At 41.8% G+C, this 25696-nt stretch overlaps 1 protein-coding gene and 1 long non-coding RNA gene across 2 annotated transcripts in view; one reads left to right on the top strand and one right to left on the bottom strand.

Moving 5' to 3' along the window:
* Positions 1 to 25696, bottom strand: part of PKDCC (protein kinase domain containing, cytoplasmic) — a 128505-nt gene that overhangs the window by 85198 nt on the left and 17611 nt on the right. The window contains exons 2-4 of the mRNA XM_029593307.1: positions 12183 to 12305; positions 8507 to 8778; positions 3237 to 3316 (exon numbers count right to left, since the gene is read on the bottom strand). Coding sequence (XP_029449167.1) covers positions 3237 to 3316; positions 8507 to 8778; positions 12183 to 12305 — 475 coding nt within the window. The remainder of the gene's footprint in view (positions 1 to 3236; positions 3317 to 8506; positions 8779 to 12182; positions 12306 to 25696) is intronic.
* LOC115086874 overlaps positions 15490 to 25696 on the top strand; it is a 41648-nt gene continuing 31441 nt past the window's right edge. Inside the window, exons 1-2 of the long non-coding RNA XR_003855356.1 lie at positions 15490 to 15593; positions 18404 to 18659. This is a non-coding gene — a long non-coding RNA (uncharacterized LOC115086874). The remainder of the gene's footprint in view (positions 15594 to 18403; positions 18660 to 25696) is intronic.

Raw genomic sequence — 25696 nt, 5'->3', positions numbered from 1 at the left:
GTATCTGCTAAAATCCAGGATCGGCGCGCGCAAGGCTGCCGATTTTGTGCAGCCGGCGTGCGCCGAGCCGCGCAGCCTGCCTCCGTTCCCTCCAAGGCCGCTCCAAAATCGGAGCGGCCTCGGAGGGAACTCGCTTTCGCCCTCCCCTCACCTTCCCCTCCCTTCCTCTATCTAACCCACCCCCCCCCGGCCCTATCTAAATCCCCCCTACCTTTGTCCGGGAATTTACGCCTCCTGGAGGGAGAAGTAAATCCCCGCGCGCCAGCGGGCCGCTAGCACGCCGAGACGCGACCCGGGGGCGGTTCCGGAGGGCGCGATCATGCCCCCGGACCGCCCCGGGCCGAAACCACGCCGCCCCCGAAACGCCGCGTCGATCGGCCCTGCCCCCCGACACGCCCCCGACACAATCCCCGGGACTTACGCGAGTCCCAGGGCTCTGCGCGCGCCGGCAGGCCTATGGAAAATAGGCGCGCCGGCGAGCAGGGCTTTTAAAATCCGCCCCTATGTGCGTAAGTTACACTCTCTCAAAGAGGAGGTGTAACGTTGCGCGAGGTTATTTGTACGTGTACTCGGCCAATTACCTGAGGATTTTCAAAGCAAACTTACGCATGTCATTTTGTTTTCGAAAATCCTTGGTAAACTGTACCTGCACAATGGGCGTGCACACATTACCACTCTGCAGGCTGTTTGAAAATCACCCTCAGTAAATATTTCCATAATCAACTACCAATATGCATTCTTTACTCAAGCACATGGCTTTGCCTTATGCCTACGCCATCCTATATTCTGCAATAAAACCACATATACACACACACACACACACACACATTTTATTATAGTACTTAAATATCTATGAAAATGACTAAGTAAGGATAGTCTCTCATTTCCATAAATGAAAGACTATCCTTACTTTTAATTAACTGACTTGATAGCCAATTCTGCATCATACATACTTGGCCAGGGAAGGTCTGATGATATTATATGCCCCTATTTAGAAAATGGAAGTATTTTAAGACCAGATTTAAATGGAAATATTGGGCAACTGTGAGAGCCTTGTGCAATGTAGTTAGCTGATTCCACTTTACACGGATGTAAGCATTATGTACTGCCCCAGGTTACTATCTAGTTAGGACTGAAGATTTTGCCGTTGGCACAAAATGGGGAAAAGATGGGGAGGGTAGTAATGATAGTGCTGCGAGGCTTGCTGTCCTGTGGGATTGTAAGCTAGTCTTCAACAAGAAACTTTCTCCCAGAATTTCATTTTGAAAACTGGGCCAGTATACACAATGTGGGAACAAAGTATCCATGTATTTGGCATCTGCGTTTTAGTAGGTGCAAAGTATGTGCCAGAAACAGGGTTTAGGTCGGTGTGAAAAACATCCAAAAAGGAAAGATACCCTGTAAGTAGACTGGAGTCTGAGTGCAAAGAAAGTTATTAATCTAGAGAAATGGCTTACTCACACTTTAGCATCTCTGTATCCTTCATTGTATCCTTCACTGCGGACCCTATCTTTCCCACACCGACAGAAGTCGCAGTTACAGGAGTTGAAAGAAGAACCCACCACAGGGTCCTAGAGGACCAGCTACAGAAATACAGTTAGGAAGCGGCTGGCAATTGCCCCCTGGCTGTGGCTGCTTACTGTGTCGTGGGCTACTGGCAGAGGCGTGTGAGTATCGCCAGCATTTTAAAGATGCCAGATTGTGTTTGTCCTGCCTAGGCACAGCTTAAAGGCATCCTGTATTCTTTAGCGATTCTAAACGGCAGACTTTAGAGAAGGGGCAAAAAGAGTGAGTGGCAATAGCCATTGTCTGGCTGCAGATGCATCCATTTACTGGTATATTGCATGGCTATTCCTGGAGGTTCTGACATGCATCACTGCCTAGAGAGCATTGACAGCAGGACGTATGGAGAGCATCGTAGCCTAGGAGACTACCAGCCTTCTTGGCCATGACGCCCTCCATACAGTGGGTCCCAAGGTGCTTGCTTAGCAATTGACTGAGCCGTGACTGGGTTAAAGGACTGCTTAGATTTCTGAGTTTGTTTCTGTTTGTTTCATTTTCTGTTTTTGTTCTAAATTATGTATGTTTTTATTGCTCACCGCCTTGGGCTTTGGTGTTGGCAGAATATAAATACCATATAAACTAAATAAATAAAATGGGATGGATAAAGGCAGAACTCCTCTTTTTATGGCATGACTGCTGGGGGTGCAGAGTGGATGATGCAACGATGGAGTCCCTTGTGTGTAACAGATGAAATTGGTCAGTGCCCCTAGTCTCACTGGTCTTTGTGGAAGGGGGTCATGCAGGTGTCAAGGCCTGCAATGTGTGTGTTAAGGAAAGGTTTATGCCTAGTTTCCTGTGAATGCTATTCCTTCATGGAGAGCAAAACTGTGAGTGAAGGATGTGTAATAAAGATTATGTAAATAAGAAGAAACATTTTTTTCACTTGGACACATAACAGCAATTCCTCATGTCCTACACCTTGCAAAGGCATGTACAGTTTATTTTATGATTATGAAAAAGCATTTCTTTCTCATGTATATGAATTCTGGGGGTTTCCCCCATTGATTTCTAAGGACCCTGCTCAAATACATTTTCAGAGAATATGCAAATAAGGCAGGCATTTTGCCATCATTTGCTTAGATCACAATGACATAACGGCCAAGCATGCTCAATGCAGGGTCCCTGCCTTTTCTAAAGGGAACTGACAGAGTGATTTTCATGTACTAAAAGGGATGATCAGGCTCAGGTATAAGGAAACAAGGCAACTAATCCATTCTGAGACTTGAAGCAGGACAGGCCAAAACACCTCATTAAACATCCATTTTCTCCCCGTTTACCCCATTCGACCTTCGGCATAGCCTCTCCTCCAGCTTTCAATAACAGATATTATTATTCACTGAACAGTTATTCACTTCAGCCTCTTTCTAGTTTCAAAATGGGTGAATTGCCCCTTCGTGAATATATAAAATATTAATTCTGCACAAGTCAACAGAAGTATGCTTTATCATGAAGGGAGGAGAGGGGTACAGGTCATGTAAATCACTTTTCACTTTCTCATAACCGCTTTTCAGTTATGCAGATAATAAACTGCTGAACAGTGCCCACAAAACAGATTTTCCAAACATTACCAATTGAATGCGGCTTTGTTCAAGGCCCTTGCATACACTCAAAGATTGTGCAATGTGAAAAAGAGATCACTCCTCCCTCATAGTATTATGGATGTAATGCATTACCTGTAGCATTGACTATTATGTCCAACATGGGCCTGAGCGACGAAGGTGCACTGTGTGGCAGAAGATAAGTAAAAAAAAATCTGCAACATAAAAAAAAAAGATTTTATATGAACATGTGTGACCACCTAGTCAATGACTTTCAGATTTGTGTTTAAGACATTCCTTTTCCAACAGGCTTCTTCTGACTGAACCTTCGTAGTAGTGGTTGACTTATGACGCATTTATGCTTTTGCTGCTGTTTATGTATTATAGGTTTGCTTTAGCTGATGATTTTTATTTTAATGATTGGGATTGATTTATTCTGTACGTCACCTGGGGCTTCTGTATTAGGTGACTGACAAATGCATGAAATAAATAAATAAAAGGAGTTGATGGCTACCTTGCAACTCATAGGACATCTAGAAAAATTAAATTCCAACAGCATTATTCAAAAAATATAATCAACTTCTATAGTCATATAGGTAAAGCTATGAGCACAGCTGTCTGGCATACCTAGATTGAGCTTCTGTACACAAGGCAGCCCTTGTAGCCACCTGTAAATGTTCCATTAATACATCAGCTCACTGTGTAGACACATAGATTACAGCTATTTGCAAGGCTGGCTGGTACTTAGACAGACTTTATTAAATTTCTATAGCTGAAACAACAGCTGTGAAACTTTTGCAGATTCAGTCTAATGCTAAAGAAATTTCATTTAAAGATGGGAAAGGCAGGATCTGCCAACATAAACAGAAAAACAACCATGTAGGAATTAGCATAAAATAATATGGAGAACAACAACACAAATAGGAAGTTTTGAGATTTGTTTGAAGGAAAGAAGAGACTAAGAAGCAAATATCCCTACTAGTGACTGCTTAAAACCTTGAATTGCATTGTGATCACCATTCAAAGAGTATATATATCATGTACTGGATTTTAGAGCCATGCATAGACTTCAATGGCCATGTGATCTGGAAAAATAAATTCTGTAAGCCACCGGGATAAAACCTAAACATGAAATGTCATATAAATGGGAACTTGCAAATTAGGGATAAAACAGAATGTATTTTTTGTATTTAGATCACATTCACATTAGCTAATTACAAATAGATTAGAATTACATATGCAAGTTCTCTTTCATGATCCAGTTCCTCCAACTGGATTTACATCTTCCCACAGAACCATATTATTGTACCTGTGATGGCACAATCTTGTAATTCTTTGTCATTTCTCATCTGAAGAAGGTTCCCATATGGTCTCAAAAGCTCGTGCTCTATGACACATTTTTTTTTGATTGGTCCAATAAAACCTACAAAGATTCCAGTTCGCCTGGCAATAAAGAACCGTAACCTCCCTGTAGGATCAAGCAAAGGACACAGTGGCTTCTGAGAATACTAAGGGCGACAAGCTCCACTTCCGCCAATTAATAATATAGGAAAACTGTATCATATCATAATGAAAGGTCACATAAATGTAATGGCATCAGGGTTTCTTTTTTTTATTTTGCACTTTGGTTTACACTCAACCAAGTTACCAAGTTGTTCCTTTTACTGGAAATGATATTTAAAAAGTGCAGTTCTAATACTATTTTCAAAATAAAAATAGGATTTTAAAACCGTATGAGGGAATAACAGGGCAGAAATATATATTTAGAAAAAAAAGTCAAGTTTTCTCCTGAGAAAATAGTAAGTAAGCATATTTTGGTTAAATGTTTTCTTCTTTTCACATCGTCCATAGCATGAAGTTCCCTCTTCAAGGGTTTCTTTTTGCAGAACTTCCCACAGTCTATCAAATTCACATTAGTTCAGCTTGGCATCACATGCCCTTTCATAAACAGTTCATTTTTGCTTCCTTTACTCTTAAGTACGTCTGTTGTTCTCCGTACAGAAGGGTGAAACCGGATTACCAGCCCTCTCTATTGCATTAATTACATGAATTACTTAATTTCACATTCATGCTCTGCCATTCATTAGGCTCTAGGACTTTTCTTCAAAGCATGTCTGCCTAGGCCTGAGAGGTTATGGTAGTATTTTCCAGGAAAGGCACACCACTCTAAAACCTCAGGAGTCAATTTTCGAAAAATGCTCAGGGCTTCACTTAGCCGTCTCAATTTTAGAAGCCTAAATTTAGGATGATTTTCAGTCGAATTTAGGGCCCAAAGTTTCTGGCTGAAAATTCGGAAAAATTGAGGTCCCTAAAACTTAGGGACCTAAATTTGGGCCTGAGATGTTTTTGTCTAGATTTGGGCATCTAAATTAGGGGCCTAATGCTGAAAATCTGTGCTAAGCACTCAGGATGTGCAAAGCAAAAACTGTCATTTCGTTTTGCTTTCATTTTGTGGGAGACCACATTTCACCCCTCATTGCCCATGAAGGCAGACAAAGTTTCCCCAGACAGGAAATATTTGGTGGAAAACCCCTGTTCACATATCCCTCTCCAAACCCCAACTTCAACTCCTCCCTTTTGTTTAACAAATACGACCCCCCAGCTGCCAGCCCCATTGCCCATCCTAGTCAACTCTCCCAATCTTCCTCAAAATTACCAAATTCACCCTGGTGGTCTAGTAGGGACTCAAGAGTGACCCCCTCCGCTCCTGGACCTGACAGCCATCATTTTCCAAAATGGTGCTGGCCCTCTGACTATAATGTGATGGGGGACAGCCAGTGGCATCGGTAGCCCCTGTCACATGACAGGGGTGGCTACCTGTGCCATTGGTTAGCCCCTATCACAGGATAGGGTCAAAGGGCCGGCTTCAATTAAGTAAATGGTGACTGCAGGGACTGGTAGCAGAGGGGTTGTTCCTGGGCCTCCAAGGTGAATTTGGAAGTCTGGGGGCCTGGGAGGGTGGGCTAGGGTGGATAGTGGAGGGGCTAGTTTTTAAACAAAAGGGAAGAATTGGGGTTGGGAGCTCCTTACTGAGGGAACTTCGGCTGCCTCCAGGAGTGGTGGTGGTGATGGTGGTGGGGGAACAGGGTTCTCTGGAGGCCCCTGGATTACATGGTTTGTTGGGAGAACCTGTGTGCAAATAAAAGTAAATTTTAAATTGGCTACGCATGTAAATTTGGGGGTTTACACATGTGGCCGGGCCTGCACATGCAGCGCGCATTTCACAATGGGCCCGGCCACTCACGTAAACCCCGGTACTCACCAAAGTGCCAAGCCTCTCCATATGGGCAGGCTGGGGGCGGGGTCTGGGAGGGGAGGGGTGGGCCAGGATAGTGCCATTTGACACTGTCCTGGGAAAGCACGCGCCAGCAGCCGGCCGGCGCGCGGAGATTACTGCTGCTTCAGAGGCGCAGTAAGTACTAAAATAAAAAATTGGGGGACAGTTAGATTAAGTTTAGGGGGCGGGGAGGAGAGGGGAAGAGGGAGGAAGGTTAGGTAGGGGGGAAGGGAAGTTCCCTCCCAGTCCGCTCCTTAATTGGAAGACTCTGCATAGCTGCAAATGAAGACTCATGGTATTATGGCCTTAGCTGAGATAGATTCCAGCTGAGCTGAGAGTCCAAAGGAGGAAGAGGAAGCTGCAGGACTACCAACAAAAAGATTCAGATGCTGCTTATAAGCTTTTATTGTTAATGAAAAATTATGTATTTCAAAAATGTTATATCTGCACTATTTGTTCAACATATCATCTCCAGTATACGCAAACTGTATAGAAATAGTGTTTAAAGGTTCAGCTCCTTTGTGGAAAGACTATGCCTTCATCCAGCAAAATTAGCTGAATGCAGGAATAGGTAAGGAACACAAAAGCTTTCTATGCCCTACTGCTGCACTTTAAGTACACTCAGATCCCTCCTCAGCACTGGAACCGGAAGTAGTGCCGCACAGCTCTCTGTTTTTGAAAGCTGTGTTTAGAAAGTAGGGTTCAAGAATGGTCACCCTACCAAACTCAGGGGGTCATTTTCTATCCCTATCGCACGCGAAAAGGGACTTTTCGCGTGCAATAGCTAGATAGGGGCGGCGTCGGGGCGGCGTTGGGACTGGAAGAGGAGGAGTTGGGGCGGCGTCGAGGCGGACGCCACGGAAACTTCGCTGACAGCGAAAAGGTAAGACCCCTTATCGCTGCCAGTAGTGCGCTAAATAGCACCACCTTTCACAGTGCGCTATTGGGTGCGAAAGCCGGCAGCTATAACACAGCGGTGGTGCGATCACTGCCGGCTTTTGCAGGCCCGCCCCCCGCTTCGCCCACCCCGCCTCCCATTACCATGTGATTCACAAAGCCCTGCGATTTTAGAAAATCCAAGCCTAAGCTGTTGACAACATTATGAAAGAGAACCTTAACCTGAACTTTAGAGGTACTGTAGAGGTTTGACTTATAAGTCTAGAATTTAGTGCACCAAGAAAGGTCTCACTAGTAAGTTCAAATTTCCCATGGGCTCTGAAATATAATTATTTGTAAAATTGGGGCTAGCATCGATTTTTTGCAAACAGAAAACTGTAAAATAGCAAACACATAGTAAGTGTAAAGATGGTTGTTTTGGGGTCATATTGGTCCCAAGAAAATGAGACACTTCAAAGACTGTGATTTCTTTGCTTGTTCAGCAAAACAAAATATACAGAGCTGTTACTGCACCTTAGATTTCAGGACCTCATATGCCCTTTCTTCATCTCTGTGGCATTATTAAAAAGGCAGATTTTTAAATCAAAGAAGAAGAAACTACAAAAATGAAAACTGAGCTTTGATGGTGTTGTATTAAACTTAGCAAAACTTTGTAAAAAATTAGCAAAATAGTGCATAGTATTTTCTTACCGGGATTTGTATGCAAATAAGAATGCATAGTTTTACTACAGGAAATTTTGCAAGAAGACTACACCTCAGAGGAAGAGTTATATTTTTGCAAAATCCAGCCTGCAAAGTTAACTTTGTGCATAGTTTAGCTATGTGGTAAAAATGAATGAACTGCTATGCATGATTTTGCATTACAACAATTCACTAAGCATTAATTTCAATAACATTTTGCAAGTATAAAATTATGCACAAAATTCTACTCTTAGTGAAGGGAAAAGCATTTGCAAATGCCACATCACATACTAAAATGGTAAGGTATGTGCACATTATTTGCTGGTTTTGCAAGCAAAGCGGCATTTTCTATTTTTTTTTTCTTCCTTTAGTACATCAGCTTCAAAGTTGCTAACTTTGGAAAAGCTCTACTGTGAGCTTTCCATAAATGACTAAATCCCATACAGCAAATAACTGGAAAGAATAATTTAAGAAATGCTTATAGCGTATGTGTTACATACCATTTAACTAAGTGTTTAAAAAAAAGGAGATAAAAACAAATGAAATCTACCTGTATGCATTGTAAAGATTCCTTTTCTCATTCATATTTTGACATCTGCCCTCAACCGAGCATGGAAGTGTGAAATTTCTCGCTGGAAACTCCATAAAACAGTCACTATTGCTAGAACAAGATGCTTCTTCAATGCTAGCATCATCCAGATCAGTCACTTTTAGCTCACCATCCACAATCACAAATTGCCGAGGACGAAAATCCAGCAGAGATATGGATCCAAGGGGGGAATGGGCCAGGTAATGCAAAAGTCGAACTAAACTCAAACATATCTGAAACAAAAAGTCACATATTGCATTTGGTGGGATTTATATTACACTAGATGTTAAATACTATTGACTTGATTACCATATCATTAAGCACATGCCATTTATCACGAAGCTGTATAAACCATCATTATAACTATTAGCATATTAAAATACATAGTATTTATACCAGTGTGACTACAGTTCAGATGATTTTGTTCCTAAAGTACCTTCTTTTCCTCTAACAGTGCTTCTAAGATCAAGAGAACTAAGTTCAAAATTCAATAAATAATGTGTCTAAGGAAGTATGTGTCTTAGAAGAATGCAAAAAGCTGAGGATGTCTGAAAAAATCCCTTCACAGAATAGAAATCATGAGAACATGAGAATGTATCTACCAATTAAAAAAAAAAAGCATGCTGACACAGTTGTAGTTTCACATTATTTTTTCTCAAATAACACAAGAGGCTTGTGTCGAAACTTGAATTTGTAAATGAATACCGGCATGATTATGGGAGGGCAGCATTGGCTGCTCCTTTGTTCTACTTAATATTCACAAAATTCTCACACTGTACACATGCACAATCCCTCTGGACGTCACATAGAACAGGCATGTCATGTTGCTTAGGAAGTGGAACTATACGCCTCCCAAAATACTTACATTTCCTTAAGAAAGGATATGTGGCCATTTCTATAGGGGAGAAGACAACACTGAACCATGTTTAAAGGCTGAACTAAAATATTTACAGTAAAATGTATAAACCCAGCCTGCATGCTAAACTGGAGCACCTTTCCATCATTCCATTCCAGAATTATCACAACACAGGCTAGGAAAGCTTTGAGATTTTACTTACCTGGACACCAGCTATAGAAAAACTAATATATAATAATAAGTTAAGCAAGTCTGATTGCATGCAATAGAATATCCCTTGCCTGATGCTTACTACCTCTCCATGTCATAGTCTGTTACACACTTAGTTTTCTTTATAAATTATCCTGAAACACCAATAGCTGCTTGTCGGGAGAACAAATAGTATACAATTGCGTATTTAATATTGACATGAAAATAATGACCCCATTTTCCAGTTAACACTAAAATCTTTACCATATGGGATACTGAGCTCAGCAGTGCAACAAATTAAGTAATTTACATCACAGCTGCATTAAGGACCGCGAGGGCAATTTTCAAAACCATTTCCATGAGTAAAAAAAAAAAAAAGGGCTTTGACTGAGAAAATGGGCTCCTACAAAACTGTCCATCCAATATACAAGTAAAAGTAGGCACCTAAAGCCTGTATGCCTTACATGTGTGCCCACACTGAGCGGAGGCATTCCCGAGGTCAGAGTTGCTGAGGGGTTTACACTTATGTGCATATTTTTTACATTTTCAAAAGCATGCGTGTATTTTTCCTTGAAAACTCTATGCACACACATTAGCAGGTGTAGATATGTGCAAGTAGCTTTGGTGGGATCATTTTCATAGCAAAAGTACCTGCAGGCAATTACAAAATTACCCCCACCCACAAGGATCTAGTGTAGCAGGCCCTAGGTTAGGGCTTGATTTGTCAAGGTCTTTCCTATAGACAAAGAATGAGAGAAATGCTATAGTGAATCAAGTTCAAACTATTCCTAGAGAAGACAATTTTCAGAGGAATTTGCTGAGGTAAATAAATAGATAACCGGTTTTGACTAAATTCTAAAAATTTGCATATGCATCTTGCGATGCGTTATTTATCGCATGTGTTATGGCGTTATCGCACGCGTTAGGGCCCTAATGCCTACAATAAGGCCCTACTGCGATTTGATAAATGACCCTGACAGTTTGAAACCAGATCCTAGGGCTATTAGTATCAGCACTAAACAGCACTGAATTTGCAAGCTTTTGCTCGCCTTTTTTATCATGCCATATATAAAACTGAAAGGCAGAAGGGCAAGTACTTAAAGCGTGCGCACAGTGAAAATGAGCTTTTTAGGTAGAAATCATTTCTTGATGGTCTGTATAATGGAACTGTCCTGCAGGAGTCCCTGTTACTGCTGGAAATTTTTATCCCTTTAAAAGAGATCCTCTGCTTTGGAAATTGTATTTTTGTTCAAAGTTTGAATCTGTCCTTGCAAACTCTCTGCCTCACTAAACTTTGGTATGGTTGCTACCTGTTGGCCCTCTCCTCCCATGAATCCCTTGATAGCTCAGAATATTGTAAGCACTGTTTAATAAGTGCTGGACCCTGTCAGGCTTATTTTGGGTAGGAACGTGAAAAGCACCAAGCCTCTGGCTCCAAAGTCCAGATCTCAGCACAGTGCTTCATCAGGTTCATATGTCAGCCCTATAGGTGTGAGTTGCATGTTAATTTCTGTCATCATTTGACCAATCATACCCCAACTTAGATAATGGTTCAGGAGCAACTGTTTTGTTCAGGACTTGCTTTTTATTTATAGAAAAAAAACTTTCCCCGTCCCTTATTCATGAAAACTTAAAATGGCTTTAGTTTTGGTAAGTTAAAGCCATGAAAAGGTAGCTACAAATTTCAGTCGATAAAACTCTTTTTCAAAATCATTGGATTACAGTACAAACTTCAAGTAGCAAATACTGACAGCTTTGAAACTAGACATGTTGAATGTTCTACGCCGCGGCAACCAATAATAAATGGTAACACTTATTTCCAGAAAGAGTCCTATTCTGCGCCTCATCAGAAAAGTCCAGCAATGAGCCAGCAGTAATTACTAGAGATGTGCTTCGGGCAAACATTTCATGCCGGGCTTAGTTTCGTGCCCCCTCCCCCTGGGAATTTCATTTTTCCCGTGGTTTGGGTTTGGTTTTTTTTTCGGGGGCCCTGATTTTCGAGTTAGTGCGCACTATCGGGAGATAGTGCGCACTAACTCCAGATAGTGCACACTAACCTGGCAGAGTTAGTGCACGCTATCGGGAGTTAGCGTGCACTAACTCAAAAATGAATTTTTTTCCGAAATTTTGGAAAAAAATCAATCGTTTTTCGGTTCTCCCAAACCATTCCGAATTAGGCAATTTCGTTGACATTGCCTAATTCAGGAAAAACGATTGCACATTCCTAGTAATTACTGCTATATCTGAAATTTCAGAGCATGGAAATACCCACACTACCTGAATGCAAACTGCTCTGAAGCATCGAAAAGCGGAATGCAAACCATATAAATAAATAAAAGAAGGGTAGCCATTTAATCTGCAGTAGCAAAAATGGCGCCGAAGCGGATGGCACTCTTCAGGACAATAGATTTATCGATGCCTAAGCTTTCGAGGCCAAGAGTCCATTTTGTTACAATGCATGAAGGTTATGTGATGCAGAGAAAGGTGGCTCATTGCCAAGCACAAAGAGGATTTCACAAACTGTAGCAAGTTCTGGGGTTATGTTATGTTTCCATCCCACTTAAAGGTCCTATCAATAAGTGCAGTACTTACTCGAAATCTGTCCTCCCAGGAGGTCTGTAACAGCTGAATCATCTCTAATGGTGCACCTAGCTCCATGATGGTGGTTAATGTGTCCGGGATATCATTGCTATCTTGATAACAATAGCCATATAACTAAAAAAAAAAAAAAAGAGAGAGAGAATAAATAATTAAAAAAGGAAAGAAGAAACCTTAAAACATTCATTTTGCCATGCACTTCTAATTAAGACTATCAACAAGAAACTTCATTTTAAAAGAATTAAGTGTTCTGTGGGAATATATTTTGACATATGTGCTAGCACAGAAGTAACAATGTCCTGCTTAAAAGCCATAGAACATGTCAGCCTTCACAGGCGATTTCTAAACTTCTGTCATTAATGCAAGTGCTTGAGCTGGTAGGCTGCAAGCCACTTCTAACACCCACTGCAAACACCAAGCAAGCACGGTATAAATCACTTATGTTTAAGCCAGCTTGTGCCTTTTTTTTTTTTACTGGAATTATTGTAAATTAATGTTTTCAATTAAAATTACATTTTGGAAAGAGCTTTCTGACAGCATTCCTATAAATAAATAGTAAAATATATGCATTAAACTAAAGAAGAAGCAACTGAAAGGGCTTATTTGAAACTGTGCATTGTCGGATTCTGGCAACACAGATGCACTCGTGGCAGGTATTCCAAAATAGCCCCCAAAGGGTGGCTGCGAAGCACAGAGGAAGCATTTGGTTTACAAAATCAACAAGAAGATGGAACTCGGACGAAGAAAATGTGAAATGTACATTTTTATTTTCGGCAATACAATACTAGAGTAGACAAGCCAATTTATTTTAGAAATGCAGAGAGAATCATCTACAAAATGTTTCTGTTTGCATGCAAAGGTCGGCGCTGATATACATAACTCCTTTTTTTTTTTTCCTTCCAAAGCTTTTTAGAAGGTGCAAAATGTCTGCTCCAAGAGATACACGTGCAGGCAACAGTCTGAAAGTTCGGAATCACCTGAGGCTGCTCCAACGCAGAGCTCCATACTAAAAAAAGGGGCTTGCATTTGCAAATTTGACCCTACCTATAACTATGGGCAAAGCAAAGCACAAGGAGGGCTGACATGATTCTGGCAGGCACCAAGGCAGATGTTTACAGCAGAGGTTCGCCGAAGAAAGATGAGTGTACTTCAAATAGTTAAAAATAATATTCAGTCTGAAAATAAAATGCACAGCTGAAATCATGGAGAAAAAAAAAAGCTATAATAAGAAAAAACAGAGGAGACAAATTATCAACTTGAAAAGAACTGAAAAAACTACTGAAATTAGAGCTGAAAGAATACAGATTGAAACTCCTGTTTTAAAAGTCTGCAGTTTTGTTAGTGTAAAAATTACATCAATTTTGCACCATTGTGTTTTTTTTTCCCCTAATGAAAAATCCCTATGGGATTTTTTTTTTTCCGTTGCTAAACCTGCTACAACTTTTGCACCAGAGCAAAAAAACTAGTGCACCCCTTCAGTAAATCAGCCCCGTTCATTCAACCCAAATTTTCATCTGACACTCTAGTTGTGCTGTATGGTGTACATGGAAATTAGCCATCGGTGGCTAATTAAGTACTGTGATTTAAGGAGTCTGCAGAAATAAAGCAGTAAATGTTTTATGACCCTAATTAAGTAAGGAACTGTACTAAGTAAGAAAAACTGGATGATAATTTCAATTAGTAGGCAAATGCAATACAAAAATGTCAACTTGCAGATTCTTGGGCAGCTTGACGCCTTGTTCCCTGGTACTGATTTTGATTACAGCGTCTAGGAATCTGAAAGCAGGACTTAAAGAATCAGTGCTTTTATTATTTTTTTTTTTTTTTTTTTTTACAAGGCACACTTTATGGCTGTGAAGTCTGACGTTTTACTTGTGTTTTCTGTTGATATCATAGCAAGATATGAAATAAGATATAAAGCATTACCGTAACCAAACATTTGGAAAATATGCCTCTCTAATTTGAGCTGATTGAGCTTCTTACTTAAATGAAACATTTTTGTTATTGTCATTGTGGTCTACGGCTATAGAAAGAACGCAGTAAAGAAAACTAAGACCTAGTTAGAAGAAACAACTCAGGATACACCGTCAGGCTTCAAGTAAAATCAAAAGGAACAAAGGGCAATCAGAAGAGAACAGTGTAAATAGAAGATGATAAAAGTAAAGGACCGCATATTCAAAAGATTACTGCCATAGGCACGAAATGTCATATCGCTTTGTAAATGCAGCACTTGATCAAGTTTAGGTTGACAAAAGACAGAGTGCGGCTATAGCCCCAAGGGGTTACACTTTTGACATTTTCAGAAAAGGCTGCTGCAAAAGAAATTATTTGCCTCAAGGTTTCAGTCACAGGGCATGCACAATAATACAGTCCACTGAGCATGGAATTAAGTTACATTGGACATCAGAAGAGGAATTAGACTTTATAACAAATACATAATTCTGTAATAGCAAGAATAAAATTGCTGCTATTTGGGGTGATTTCTTTTTTTTTTTTTTGTCTAAACAGATTAAAGGCAGTGATTTCAAACTGAAAGTGTATACCAATCAACTGAGAGGAATTAACTGCATTCTTACTATCCGGTTTGATTTTCTTAATATCCGTCAGTCCTGAGTACCCTAAGTTCTTTCAGCTTTCAGACCCACGCAGCCAGTCATTTCATGTCACTTCAGGATTCCCTATTACTACAAATTATAGGGACACAGCTGCCCTTTTCAGACAAAAAAAAAAAAAAAGGCAGAGGTCAGACTACACACAAAAGCTGACAAGCCTACTGAATAAAAACACAAAATAAAAGGCCTTATTAAGCTGTCATCAGTGGGTAAGTATATGCAAACAACAGAGCCTCCTGCAATAGTGTATTCACTAAAGCCCGACTCTCACAACCACTGCTAAGAAAAGGATTTAGCAACCCTCATACAGTAACATGCCACAGGGCTTCATTCAGCATTTTTAATTGCAGCTCACTGAATGGGCAATAATGCTACGTCAAGGCAAACAGGGAACTATAAAATGACTTTTTCTTTCTTCTTTTACACCGGACAACAACTTTTGTAACATTTGTTTTTTTCTTGTCCAGAAAGTCTACCCCAAGTGTAAGCCATTGCATGCTCGGCGTTCAGTGATCACGAAATGAAATATTTCAAGTTAAACCAGAAGCGGCTGAAACGTGTGCCTTTATTTATTCCTTTACCCGTGCTTGATTTCTCTATAGATTTTGGCATATTCAGACTATTATAACTGGAGGGGGATGTAACAAAGCTCAAAAGGCAAGTGTGCTATTCCCCTGAACTTTTCTATCAAACCAAGCTGAAAGTGAAGTCTTAGAGGAAGAGTTGGTGCCCAGATTGACTGTTACCGAAGGGCGAAGCCCAGCCACTCCACCCAACTCTGTGTGCATCAAGGGTATGCTTTTAACTCTTTTCCATTACGCTTTAAAAGTCTGCAAGCAAATAATGTTATTACTGCCGTCAATCCTCACTGCTAAAGGCTGTACCTCTGGCAGAAAAAAAAAATGTTAATGCTGGCTGCAGACAAGCCTTTCTACTTGACAAATGACAAGATTACTTAAGTAACCTTCATTTCCCATGTAAATTTAACTTGTATTGCAATGAAAAGTATATCATTTAGTTTAATAGTTTAAAGAAAAGGTTAACTAAAAGGCTTACTGACGAGGTCAGGGGCAAAACTAAGTTCTGACTGCCTCCGGCAACATATGGAGATTGCAAAGTAGGCAGCAGAATTATTCAGATATGAAGCTCTGTGCCTGCTCACAAATGCCTCACGGTTTTAAAGCAAACACACAATTTAGCATCGCCTGCCCCCGTGCACAGCACAAACCGGCTAGTCTATGATGATCAGTCAGTTTTCCAAATTGATATAAAATGCCTGTGCATTACAACGGAACTTCTGGTCTGAAGCAAAGGACATCCACGACCTTCGCGCTTCATAAATTGCACATCTGACTTTAAGGAGAAGAGAAAACCTTCAAATTCAGACATCTGCAAAGAATTCCAGAGGGCCTTCTTTTTGTGGGTCGAGGGGGGGGGGGAGGGTGGTCGCTGTTTTTAAAGAAGTAAGTGCAAGCGCAGAATTCGTGGCCATATTGAGCACTGTGGTAGCCCTGTGACTCTGCTTCCCCCACAATGCAGCATAAGAGAGGGCAGAATAAACTTGTCTTTCAGACCCCTACAGTTCCCTTTCACTGAAAGATATTGGTTTGAGGTTTTCTTTCTTTTGTTTTTTTTAGCTCTAATTATGAAATTCATCAACTGCCATTCTATTGTAAAAGTATTTGCTTACTTTGCTTACTTTTTATTTCTCTTCCTATCATAGTAGAATGTATTAAATCCTCTAATGTGTCAAATGCCTGTCCTCTCTGAAAAACAGAATAATGTAATTTGCTAGTATAGAAACCAAGAGAGGTACAACATCCCAAAATATTTTACACTATTTATTTATTTGTTTGTGGTTTTTATATACCGGACTTCGTAGGATAACATCAGTTCGGTTTACATTATAACTTCAAAATCAGCAGAACAGAAGCTTTACATAGAACTTATAGGAAAACAGTGAATAAAATAAAAATTAAATAAACTATATAATGAACGAGGCTTAAATAGAGAGACTTAAATAGAGGTTGTTGGATAACTGAGATGGTATTGAGAGAAATGATTGGGGGATGGAGTGGGGGGAAAGAAAGAAAGGGGTAGAGGGGGGATGAAAATGGACAGAGTGTATAGAGGGGATAGGGGTTGTATATTGCATATAGGGAGGGGAATGAAGAGTTGAAAGGGTTGCATGGGGGAGGGAAAGGCAGAGTTGCATAGATTGCAAGGAACTATTTACAATAGAAGCATTGGGGAGGAAGTAGCATATATGATTATAAAACTATATACAGAGTGTACATTATTGAAGATATGTAAGTCAAGGCATGAAGTTGAAAATCCAAGATGGTAGCAACTAAGAGAGGGAGTTATCTTATGAGGGATCGTAAAGTAAGAACTGAGGGATCTGTTAGGGGCAGGGACGCGGGAGAGGAGGGGTGGTGAGGGTAGAGGCATTGTGTGGCAGGGAGAGTGTTTTGTTGGCAAAGAAGATTGAAGGGTGAGCAAAATGAGTGAGTTTTGGTGAGATGTACTATTTGAATGCCTTCGTGAAAATTAAACACTAATTAAAAGGAACTAATGTTCTAAATGTGCCTTTCATTGTTTTCTGTGGGACAAACAGGAATTGTCCCCTGGAGGCCCAATGCACTAAAGGGAGAGGAACTCTGCGCACGATTGAGTTTTTTGCATATGCAGGACATCCATGTAAATTAGGACCTCATTTACTTAAGCATTTTCCCCAGACACTCAGAATGGGAGAAAAGCCTCAGTAAATCAGGCCCCAAGGCTGGGAGAAAAACAGCACATTTTCCTACAAACGTTTTCACAAAATCTGACTATACTTCACTGAGGTACAAGTAATGCTTTTGTAAAATCCAATTTGGGAAACTATTTTCATGCATAGTTTTACTATACGCTCATAGTTAATTAGCTGCTTTCCAAAATGTTCACACTTGTTAACAATGAATTTAAATGAAATTTTGCATGTGTAAAAACTATGCAAAAAATATCTGATAAACAAATAGCAAAATTCTGTGCATTAAACGGAAAATGCTCTCACAAATAACACACACTGTTTGTCCTTTTAACCTGTACAGCAGCCTTTGCAAAAACATTGTTTGCCTTTAGAACGCTGGCCTCCAGGGAAGAAAATCCTATTTGGCCCTAAATCTTAAAGGAAAACCAACAAAGTAGTTAGATAAAGTTCAAATCTTTATTAAACCAGGGTATGTTTAAATAAGCAAAGTTTGGGGTCTTCCAATGACCTATCTTAGGCAATGACCAAAGAAGGCAGTCCACAGGATGTGAGGAAAGAACTTTAATAACGCTAACGTTTTCAGATTGGAACTGCGTCATTGGTTTTCTTTTAAGCTACTTGTATTTCTGACAGGTCCCCATCCTTTCTGCCCCGTTTAGGGATATCCTCTGGGTACACACTCGAACCCCCGTATGCAGATTTAACTCTAACGTGACCAGCTGCGCAGGCGAGGGCGGGCATGCCAGCGCGCGGCAGGAAAGCTTCGCGCTCTTTTGCCTTCCTATGTTCTGCTCAGTGCGCTGCCAAACAGCCTCGAGCCTAAGCTAACGGCTGCCTCTCTGCACCCGCAGGCTTGCAGGAAAACATCTGGGCAGGGACCTCCCGCTCCCCAACCACTGCGAGGACAGCACTCAGCCCTGCCGCTCTCGGTTCTCTCCTTGCTGCTGTATCCCAGGCTGCCGCCTCCAGCAGATCTAACGGCCGCGCCGGTGCAGGCTCAGGAGCTCCGCCTTCAGCAGGCCCCGCGCGTGCCGGCTGTAAACACCGGCACGCGGCGTGCAAGGCGGGAAACTTCCACCAGAGCAGCAGGAAGCAAAGGAAAGCCCGGTAGGTGGACCTTTGTCATGCGCAGTTTTGCTATGCTCTTCAGAGTGTGCTGCATAGGGGTATTCCCTGTTACACCCAGTGTGAGAAAGGGGGGGGGACACCCATGCATCCTGGCAAACGGAGAGGTCGCACCACCCATCCACAGGGTGGGATGCGAGTAAACCGGCTTGGCCAAAGATGCTGAGGTGCATGAGGTGCACGAATCTTAGGGGGTCAATCAAATAAGGCACACTGATCTTGGTGCGGGGGTTTTAACCCACCTTTTAGATTGCACATTTTGCTAAACTTAATCCTGGTCTCGATGTAATAAGGGGCACTCAGCAGAGTGCACGGCTTTACCCGCAGTTGTGTGCAGTGTTTATCATGATGCACAAGGTGTTTTGCGCACACAAAAATATGCACTTAAAACTCTGCATATTTCTTAGCCCCCCTCCCATGGAAATCCCATGCTAATGAAGCTATTTGCCCCCAGTGCAGAGAGGTGAGCTGCCTTAACTCCTGCCGTCTTAGCGCTGGCAGCTGTACTCCTGGTCAGAGGCGGAGTATGGCTCCACTGCTACCCTGAGTCTAATGGCAGAAGAGCCAGTAATGGCACTGGGACCCGTGCATGGGATTTAGGAGCAGAAAACATGCTTTGGGCACACACAGCATGTTTGCCACACCTACGATATAACTGATAAGGACAAATATGTGTTCTATTCTGAAAGCAGTTTTGTGTGTGCATAAATCATAATTTTAAACTTGTGCAAATTGTAGAGACTGGCCCAAATTAAAAATGTGCACTCAGCCTTAGGTTTCTGTGTCCATTGCTCAAGTCAGTGTACTTTTTAACTCCTCATACACCATCAGACAATTAGCTTACTTACCACATGGGGAGAGAAAGCATATTTTAAGGAGTGTGTTAGGAAACTGCCCTGAATTTCAGTGCACTTTTGATGTTTCCCTTATTACATCGAGCCCCCTGGTATGTGAGGGATATTTTTGTGGAAAAAATACTCTCTAAAATAAACAGAAAATCTGCACTAAAATTAGCATCCCCTCATGAACCTATTGGCTATTACCATGGATTTCAGGAAGGCAAGCTAAACAGCAGGCCATCATTACTGTTAAAATTAACTCCTGGGATAGAGGTGGCATAAAAATGCCTGACGCAGTCAGCGCGCGGAAAAGCAAGTGCTTGCCCCATCAGGATCCTTCAAGTGGGTGTTTCTCATCCCTTAAAAAGCACAAAAAAAAAAGGAGCCCTTCAACTCAAACTCCTGTCCCCCTGTCGAGAGCCCTGGAGGAACTTTTGCTGGTGCCATGGAGGGCGCTTCCTATCAAGACTCAACCTGCCCTCCTGATCCCACAGCTGCCACAGGCTTCCCATTGGAAATGGATTATACTGACAGAGACTCTACCAGAAAGAGAGGGGAAAACATCTGACAGCGTACGGCAATACTTGTTTGTTGCTTGTGCCTTTTTCACCAGGGAAGACTCTAACACAGAGAAGAGAGTAAACAGGCTCCCCACTGCATGACCGTTCAGTAGCACGGACAGTCACAGACATGGTGGACTAGCAGGGGCGACTCAAGGCAATCTGCTGCCTGAGGCAAGGGATGAGATGTGCACACCCCCCCCCCCCCCTTTTCCACACACAGGCACACATGCGCACACCACACATATACCCTCACTCACTTCCCCCTCTTCCATACACACACGCACTCTCATTGTCTCTTCTCACCTCGACTCTCATTAGCCACAGGAGCCTCCTCTTTCCCCAGGCCTGCAAAATTCTGCAAAAACTTTATATTGGTCAAAATAACACAATATCCATGACAGTCTTTAAGTAATTGCATTTTAAATTAATACAGAAAAAAAGTTATTACTTAAAGATGCAGAATTTCCCTAGAAGTTCACTGTAAGAGTGTCCCTTCCACTCGGTCTCCCTACTCCCCAGGCCACTTTACCTTCTCAGGACCCAACTCCTCCACCTGCCAGTACCTCTCCCCTCCACCTCTAGGCTCAACCCCTTCCACTATCTCCACTCCCAGAATTTGACCCCTTTCTCGGTAGTGCCCCTAACACAGGCTCTCTCTATCCCTCTTTCTATCTCACACACACAGGCTCCCTCACTCTCTCACACACATCCCCTCATACAGGGTCTCTCTCTCTCTTGCATACATACCCACACAGGCTCCCTTTCTCTCTCACGCATACACCCTCACACAAGCTACCTATGTCTCTCTCTCACACACTCCTTCACACAGGCTCTCTCTCTCACAAACAAACAAGCACCCTCACATACACATAATCCCTTTTTCTCACACACCAGCTCCCAATCTCTCACGCACATACACAATCCTTCACAATCTCCTCACATAGGCTCCCTCTCTCTGGCAGCAACACTCAAGCACCCTCACACATGCTCCCCCCCCCCCCCCCTCCAGCACCTCACACATCCTCTCTCACACACCACCAAGCACCCTCACACATGCCCTCTCCCCCCCAGCACCCTCACACATGCTCTCTCTCATACACCCCAAGCACCCTCGCATATGCTCTGTCACCCCCCAGCACCCTCACACATGCTCTCCCCCCAGCACCCTCACACATGCTCTCTCTCACACTCCCAAGGACCCTCACACATGCTCTCCCCCCCCCCCCAGCACCCTCACACATGTTCTCTCACCCCCCAAGCACCCTCACACATGCTCTCTCCCCCCCCAGCATCCTCCCACATGCTCTCTCTCATACACCCCAAGCACCCTCACATATGCTCTGTCACACACACCCCCCCCAAGGCTCGCAATCTCTCACACACACATCCCCTCTACACACACACACACACACTCACTCTCATCGGGGCCTTCATCTTTGCCACGAGTGGGATGAGCTCTGCTCGTGGCACACCAGGGTCTCCTCCATCTTTGCCATTTTTGGGAGAATTCTATACAAATTTGGTGCTCTGCAGTAGCACAGAATTCCCCCAGGACTATTCACCAGAGGCTCACGAGTCCTTTGTTGTTTTGGCAGCAGGGTGAGGCGGCTGCTAGAGGAGTTTGGGGGGGGGGGGGCAGTTTTTGCTGCTTCCAAATTTTGCCTCCTGAAGCAGCTGCCTCACCCTGCCTGATTATAGAACCGCCCCTGTGGACTAGTTTGCAAAAGCTTTTGAGATCAGGCATCTGCCTTCACAAATCTGGGGACTGACAGCAAATCACTCTTCCAATGCAGAGGACAGCCATGCACACTGGTTATCCATTCATTTGGGTCCTGCCCTGAAAATTTAGCAGTGCTGTTTTCCAGGATGAGGAATAGAATTGCTTCCTTAGCTGAATCCAGCTGATGTGAGTCTACCGGTACGAGCAAATGTTTTCTTAGCCATCAGTGTTGCCATCCATGCTCTAGAATGGGTGTTTTCATTTAAAAGTGACAGTGCCTTGGTGAGCATGTTAAGATTCTGCTGCTCAGCACCCACCTATTACCCTATTTTCTGTAGCGTGAATTTGCAGTGGAATGGCATGCAAATGTCTCTTGAGGGGGAAAAAAAAAAGCATTTTTTTTTCCACGTAACACACTTTTTTTTTTTTTTTTTCAATTACAAGGCATTGCATGCCATTACCTTACTGCATCTCGCAGAGCCATGAGTGACGCACACCTGTGCTAAAATTTGGCTCTGATTGCAGTGCAGATTTGATTATAACTTCCCCTTTGTGCCACTTGGTGTTTTCATGTGCCTTTTTTTCCAGGCAAGAAAACCCTGTTACATGCCAGGGTTAAGTCTGTGTGGACAAATTCATGCTAAAACATGAAGTGAGACCTGCACTAAGGATGGGCCGATGTATAGTGTCAGGCTCTGGGAGGCAGTGTCCGTGCAAGTACTTGGGAAGCCACCTTTCACACCCCACACCTTTATTGAGAACAATACCCCACTCATTTACAAGGAGAGGAATTGTAAGTTTGTTTTTCTCTTTGGCCCAATGTTTTATTCATTGAAGATGTGTGCGCTGGGAGCACTGCCAGCAGTCTCCTGTCCTCAGTATTGTGCAATGATACAAGTAACACAGATGTAATACAAGTTCTTTGATCCCGTAAATCATTGCATCCCCCGCCCAATAATATTCATTAGTGTAAACTAAGCCTAAGCAGCCCCCTTTTAGAAAAAGAGTAGGTAATAGGACATGGAGGAATCTAGCCTCTTCCCCAGTCTCCTCCTTCCTGACAAGAAAATGTGGAATTTAAACGGACCATTTAACTTTTAAGTCCCGGAGCAACAATGCTGCATGCGAGAGAACATCAGGAGCACTGGATACAGAGGGACTGCAAAGCAATTAGTGGACTGCTAAATCCTGTGCTACAATAAATCAGTGACCCTAATCCCCTCCTCCCCAATGCCCTCTCATTATTAAATCAGCTCTAATGAACCCCCCTCCAAACCAAATACATTTCCATTTTAATGGACCTGCACCTGCCTATCACAATAGCTCTTTAGGAAGGAATGCATGAAACCCGAGCCATGCGGCGAAGGGATGTCTGTAAGTGACAAAGCACCAGGAGGACTTGACCCCCAGAAAATGGTCCTGCAGCCCGTCAGCCCTATTCAGACTTGAAAGCGGGAGAGTGGGCTACAGAATGCAAAAAAATTAAAAAAAAAAAAAACCCCGAGTGAGCGCAAGCTTAAAATAACCTAAAAGAGCCTCCGCCTAGGTCCCTTTCCAGCACCCAGCCTCATATGCCTTTGCCTACAGTACCAATCTGTCTGGATATACCTGCCAAGATCCCTAAGATTTCTGCCTTTAGATTGCTGAGATGTTTATTTCAGTGGCACATCCACGAAAAAAAAAACCAAAAAAGAGGTGTGTGGGGAGAAGGGGATACATAAAATGCTGAACACATCAGCCTACAGAGTGCAGGCTTGCACCATTTCAAAACCTGCCTTCTTTTTTTTTAAACCTATCTTATCAGACGTATCAGAATGAGAACCTGTGAACCAGTAAAGCACCAGTCTCTTATCTTATAACTACAGTTAAGACTGTCAACCGCAGGAGACTTAACAGGAAAATTCCTCTTTCTTGGGAACAAAACTCTAGCGCGGAAACAAGACATCCCCTTAAAAAGTGGGCGCACAGGAATGGGATGGTGAACTCTGCCTGCTGCTGGAGAGGGGAACACTGAAACAGGCCCAACAAGGCCAAAAAATAATACTACATTCAAGAAAAACAAGATGAAATTTCCTTTATGCGTATTGCAAGAGTTTGTTTATTTTGTAGGGGAGATGTAAAAATGAGAAACAAATGAATGTAAAATCATTTTTACGTTCTAAAATGTTTTCTATTAGCTCATTTCATTACGAGAGGTTTTCTGTTTCCACTAGCAAAAAAATAAATAAATAAATAAATAAAATATATGGACAAGAACCCACCTCTTATGGCTTCACAGATTTTATAAAGTATCTGAGAGTTATTATTTCATGTTCTAGTCCAAATACTGTGTTATAAATAATATCTTTAGAAAACTGTAACATGCTTTCCTTTGCGTTGGTAAATAGAAGTGTTACGCAGACTTTAAGGGAACTGTTATGCCATACATTTTTTTATTTTAGTCTACAATCTAGTACTGCTTTTTTTTTTCTGTAGCCAGAATAATCAAGACATCCCAATTATCTTGTGATGAGTAAAAACAAGAGGTCATCTTAATATCAATAGTGACCTGGGCCAATTTTTTACAAAAAAAAAAAAAGGTATGGTGAGCAGAAGTTTACTGCTGCTGCAAATATTATAAGATTATTTTAGAAAACAAAAAGCAGGTTCTTTTTTAATAACCTAGCATTTCTCATAGGAAAGGGAATATTTTAAAATCTCATATATTATGATACAATTGAAACTATGTTATAATTTCATGAGATTTGCCTTGATTTTACACGATACTGTATCATATGAATTCACTTCAAATTGACACATATTTTAGTCTTCGATTTATCTTACATGTATGTTACATGTAACTGCTTTTTCCGCACAATTGTTCAAGTTTAAGCTTATTTTGCACTCCTGTTTCATGTGAACCAGCATGATGGGACTATTGTCTTGAATGTTGGTATATAAAAAACTTAAATAAATAAATAAATAAATAAATAAATAAATAAATAAATCTTAATGAAACCCGGCTACCATAAGGCTCTGAAGACATAGCTTCTTCCAAAATCTGAAACTCAATTGCTCCTAGGGGGAAACTGAAATTTCACTTCAGACTTGAAATTTAAGCTGTTCTTCTCCAGAACCCAGGGGACAACAATATTGTGGAAAGCCACTTTAAAGGGGGTTAAGCAACATCGATTCTGGGTATATTTCAGCAAAGTGCTTCATGAGATTGTGCTCGTTTTTTTAAGGAAAGTCAGTTTAAAACAATGCAGATCATTCATGATATAATGGCTCAGCATCATCATTTGCATCTGTCCACTTCTGATAGATAGCTGCTGCTGCTGCCTACAGATAACAAAGAATGTGCTTTTAAAGAAACTATTGGAAATTCCTTATGAACTGCATAGCGTATGCACGAAATGACAGGTTGGATCCATACTAGTGCAGGTTTGACACGCAAAACAGTAGGACCGAACCCCAAAGAATGATTTTTTTTTCTTTTTTCGCCTGTACGTCAGACAGAAACACATGTCCACTGACAGTCATTATTAGTAGAATCCAGATGACTATCCATTGGGGGAATCTGAAACAACCACAATAATGATGCATCCTACTGCTCAAATATTAACTTTCCTTTCCTTAGCAAGTTTTCATCTGCTTTATTGAATCTATCTATTCCTTGTTACAAGTTTCTCCTCCAGTCACTAGTAGACATTGCCTTTGACCAGATAAAACCAGACAGACAGTTTCTTATTGCCTTTCAAGGTGCTACTGTCAGATAAAATCAGGTGGTTGTACTAAACTTTAATAACTGTCAAAGAAGAAAACTGCTAGTAAAAGGGTGAAGGCTTGGAAAGGAGTCTGGGGGTGAATACCTTCAATTTGTCCCCATCACATTCGATTTAGTGACTGATCAGCTAA

Source organism: Rhinatrema bivittatum, chromosome 3 (genome assembly GCF_901001135.1).
Source record: "Rhinatrema bivittatum chromosome 3, aRhiBiv1.1, whole genome shotgun sequence".
NCBI lineage: Eukaryota > Metazoa > Chordata > Amphibia > Gymnophiona > Rhinatrematidae > Rhinatrema > Rhinatrema bivittatum.
The sequence above is the reverse complement of the archived record's forward strand: the minus strand, read 5'-3'. Positions and strand labels throughout refer to the sequence as shown.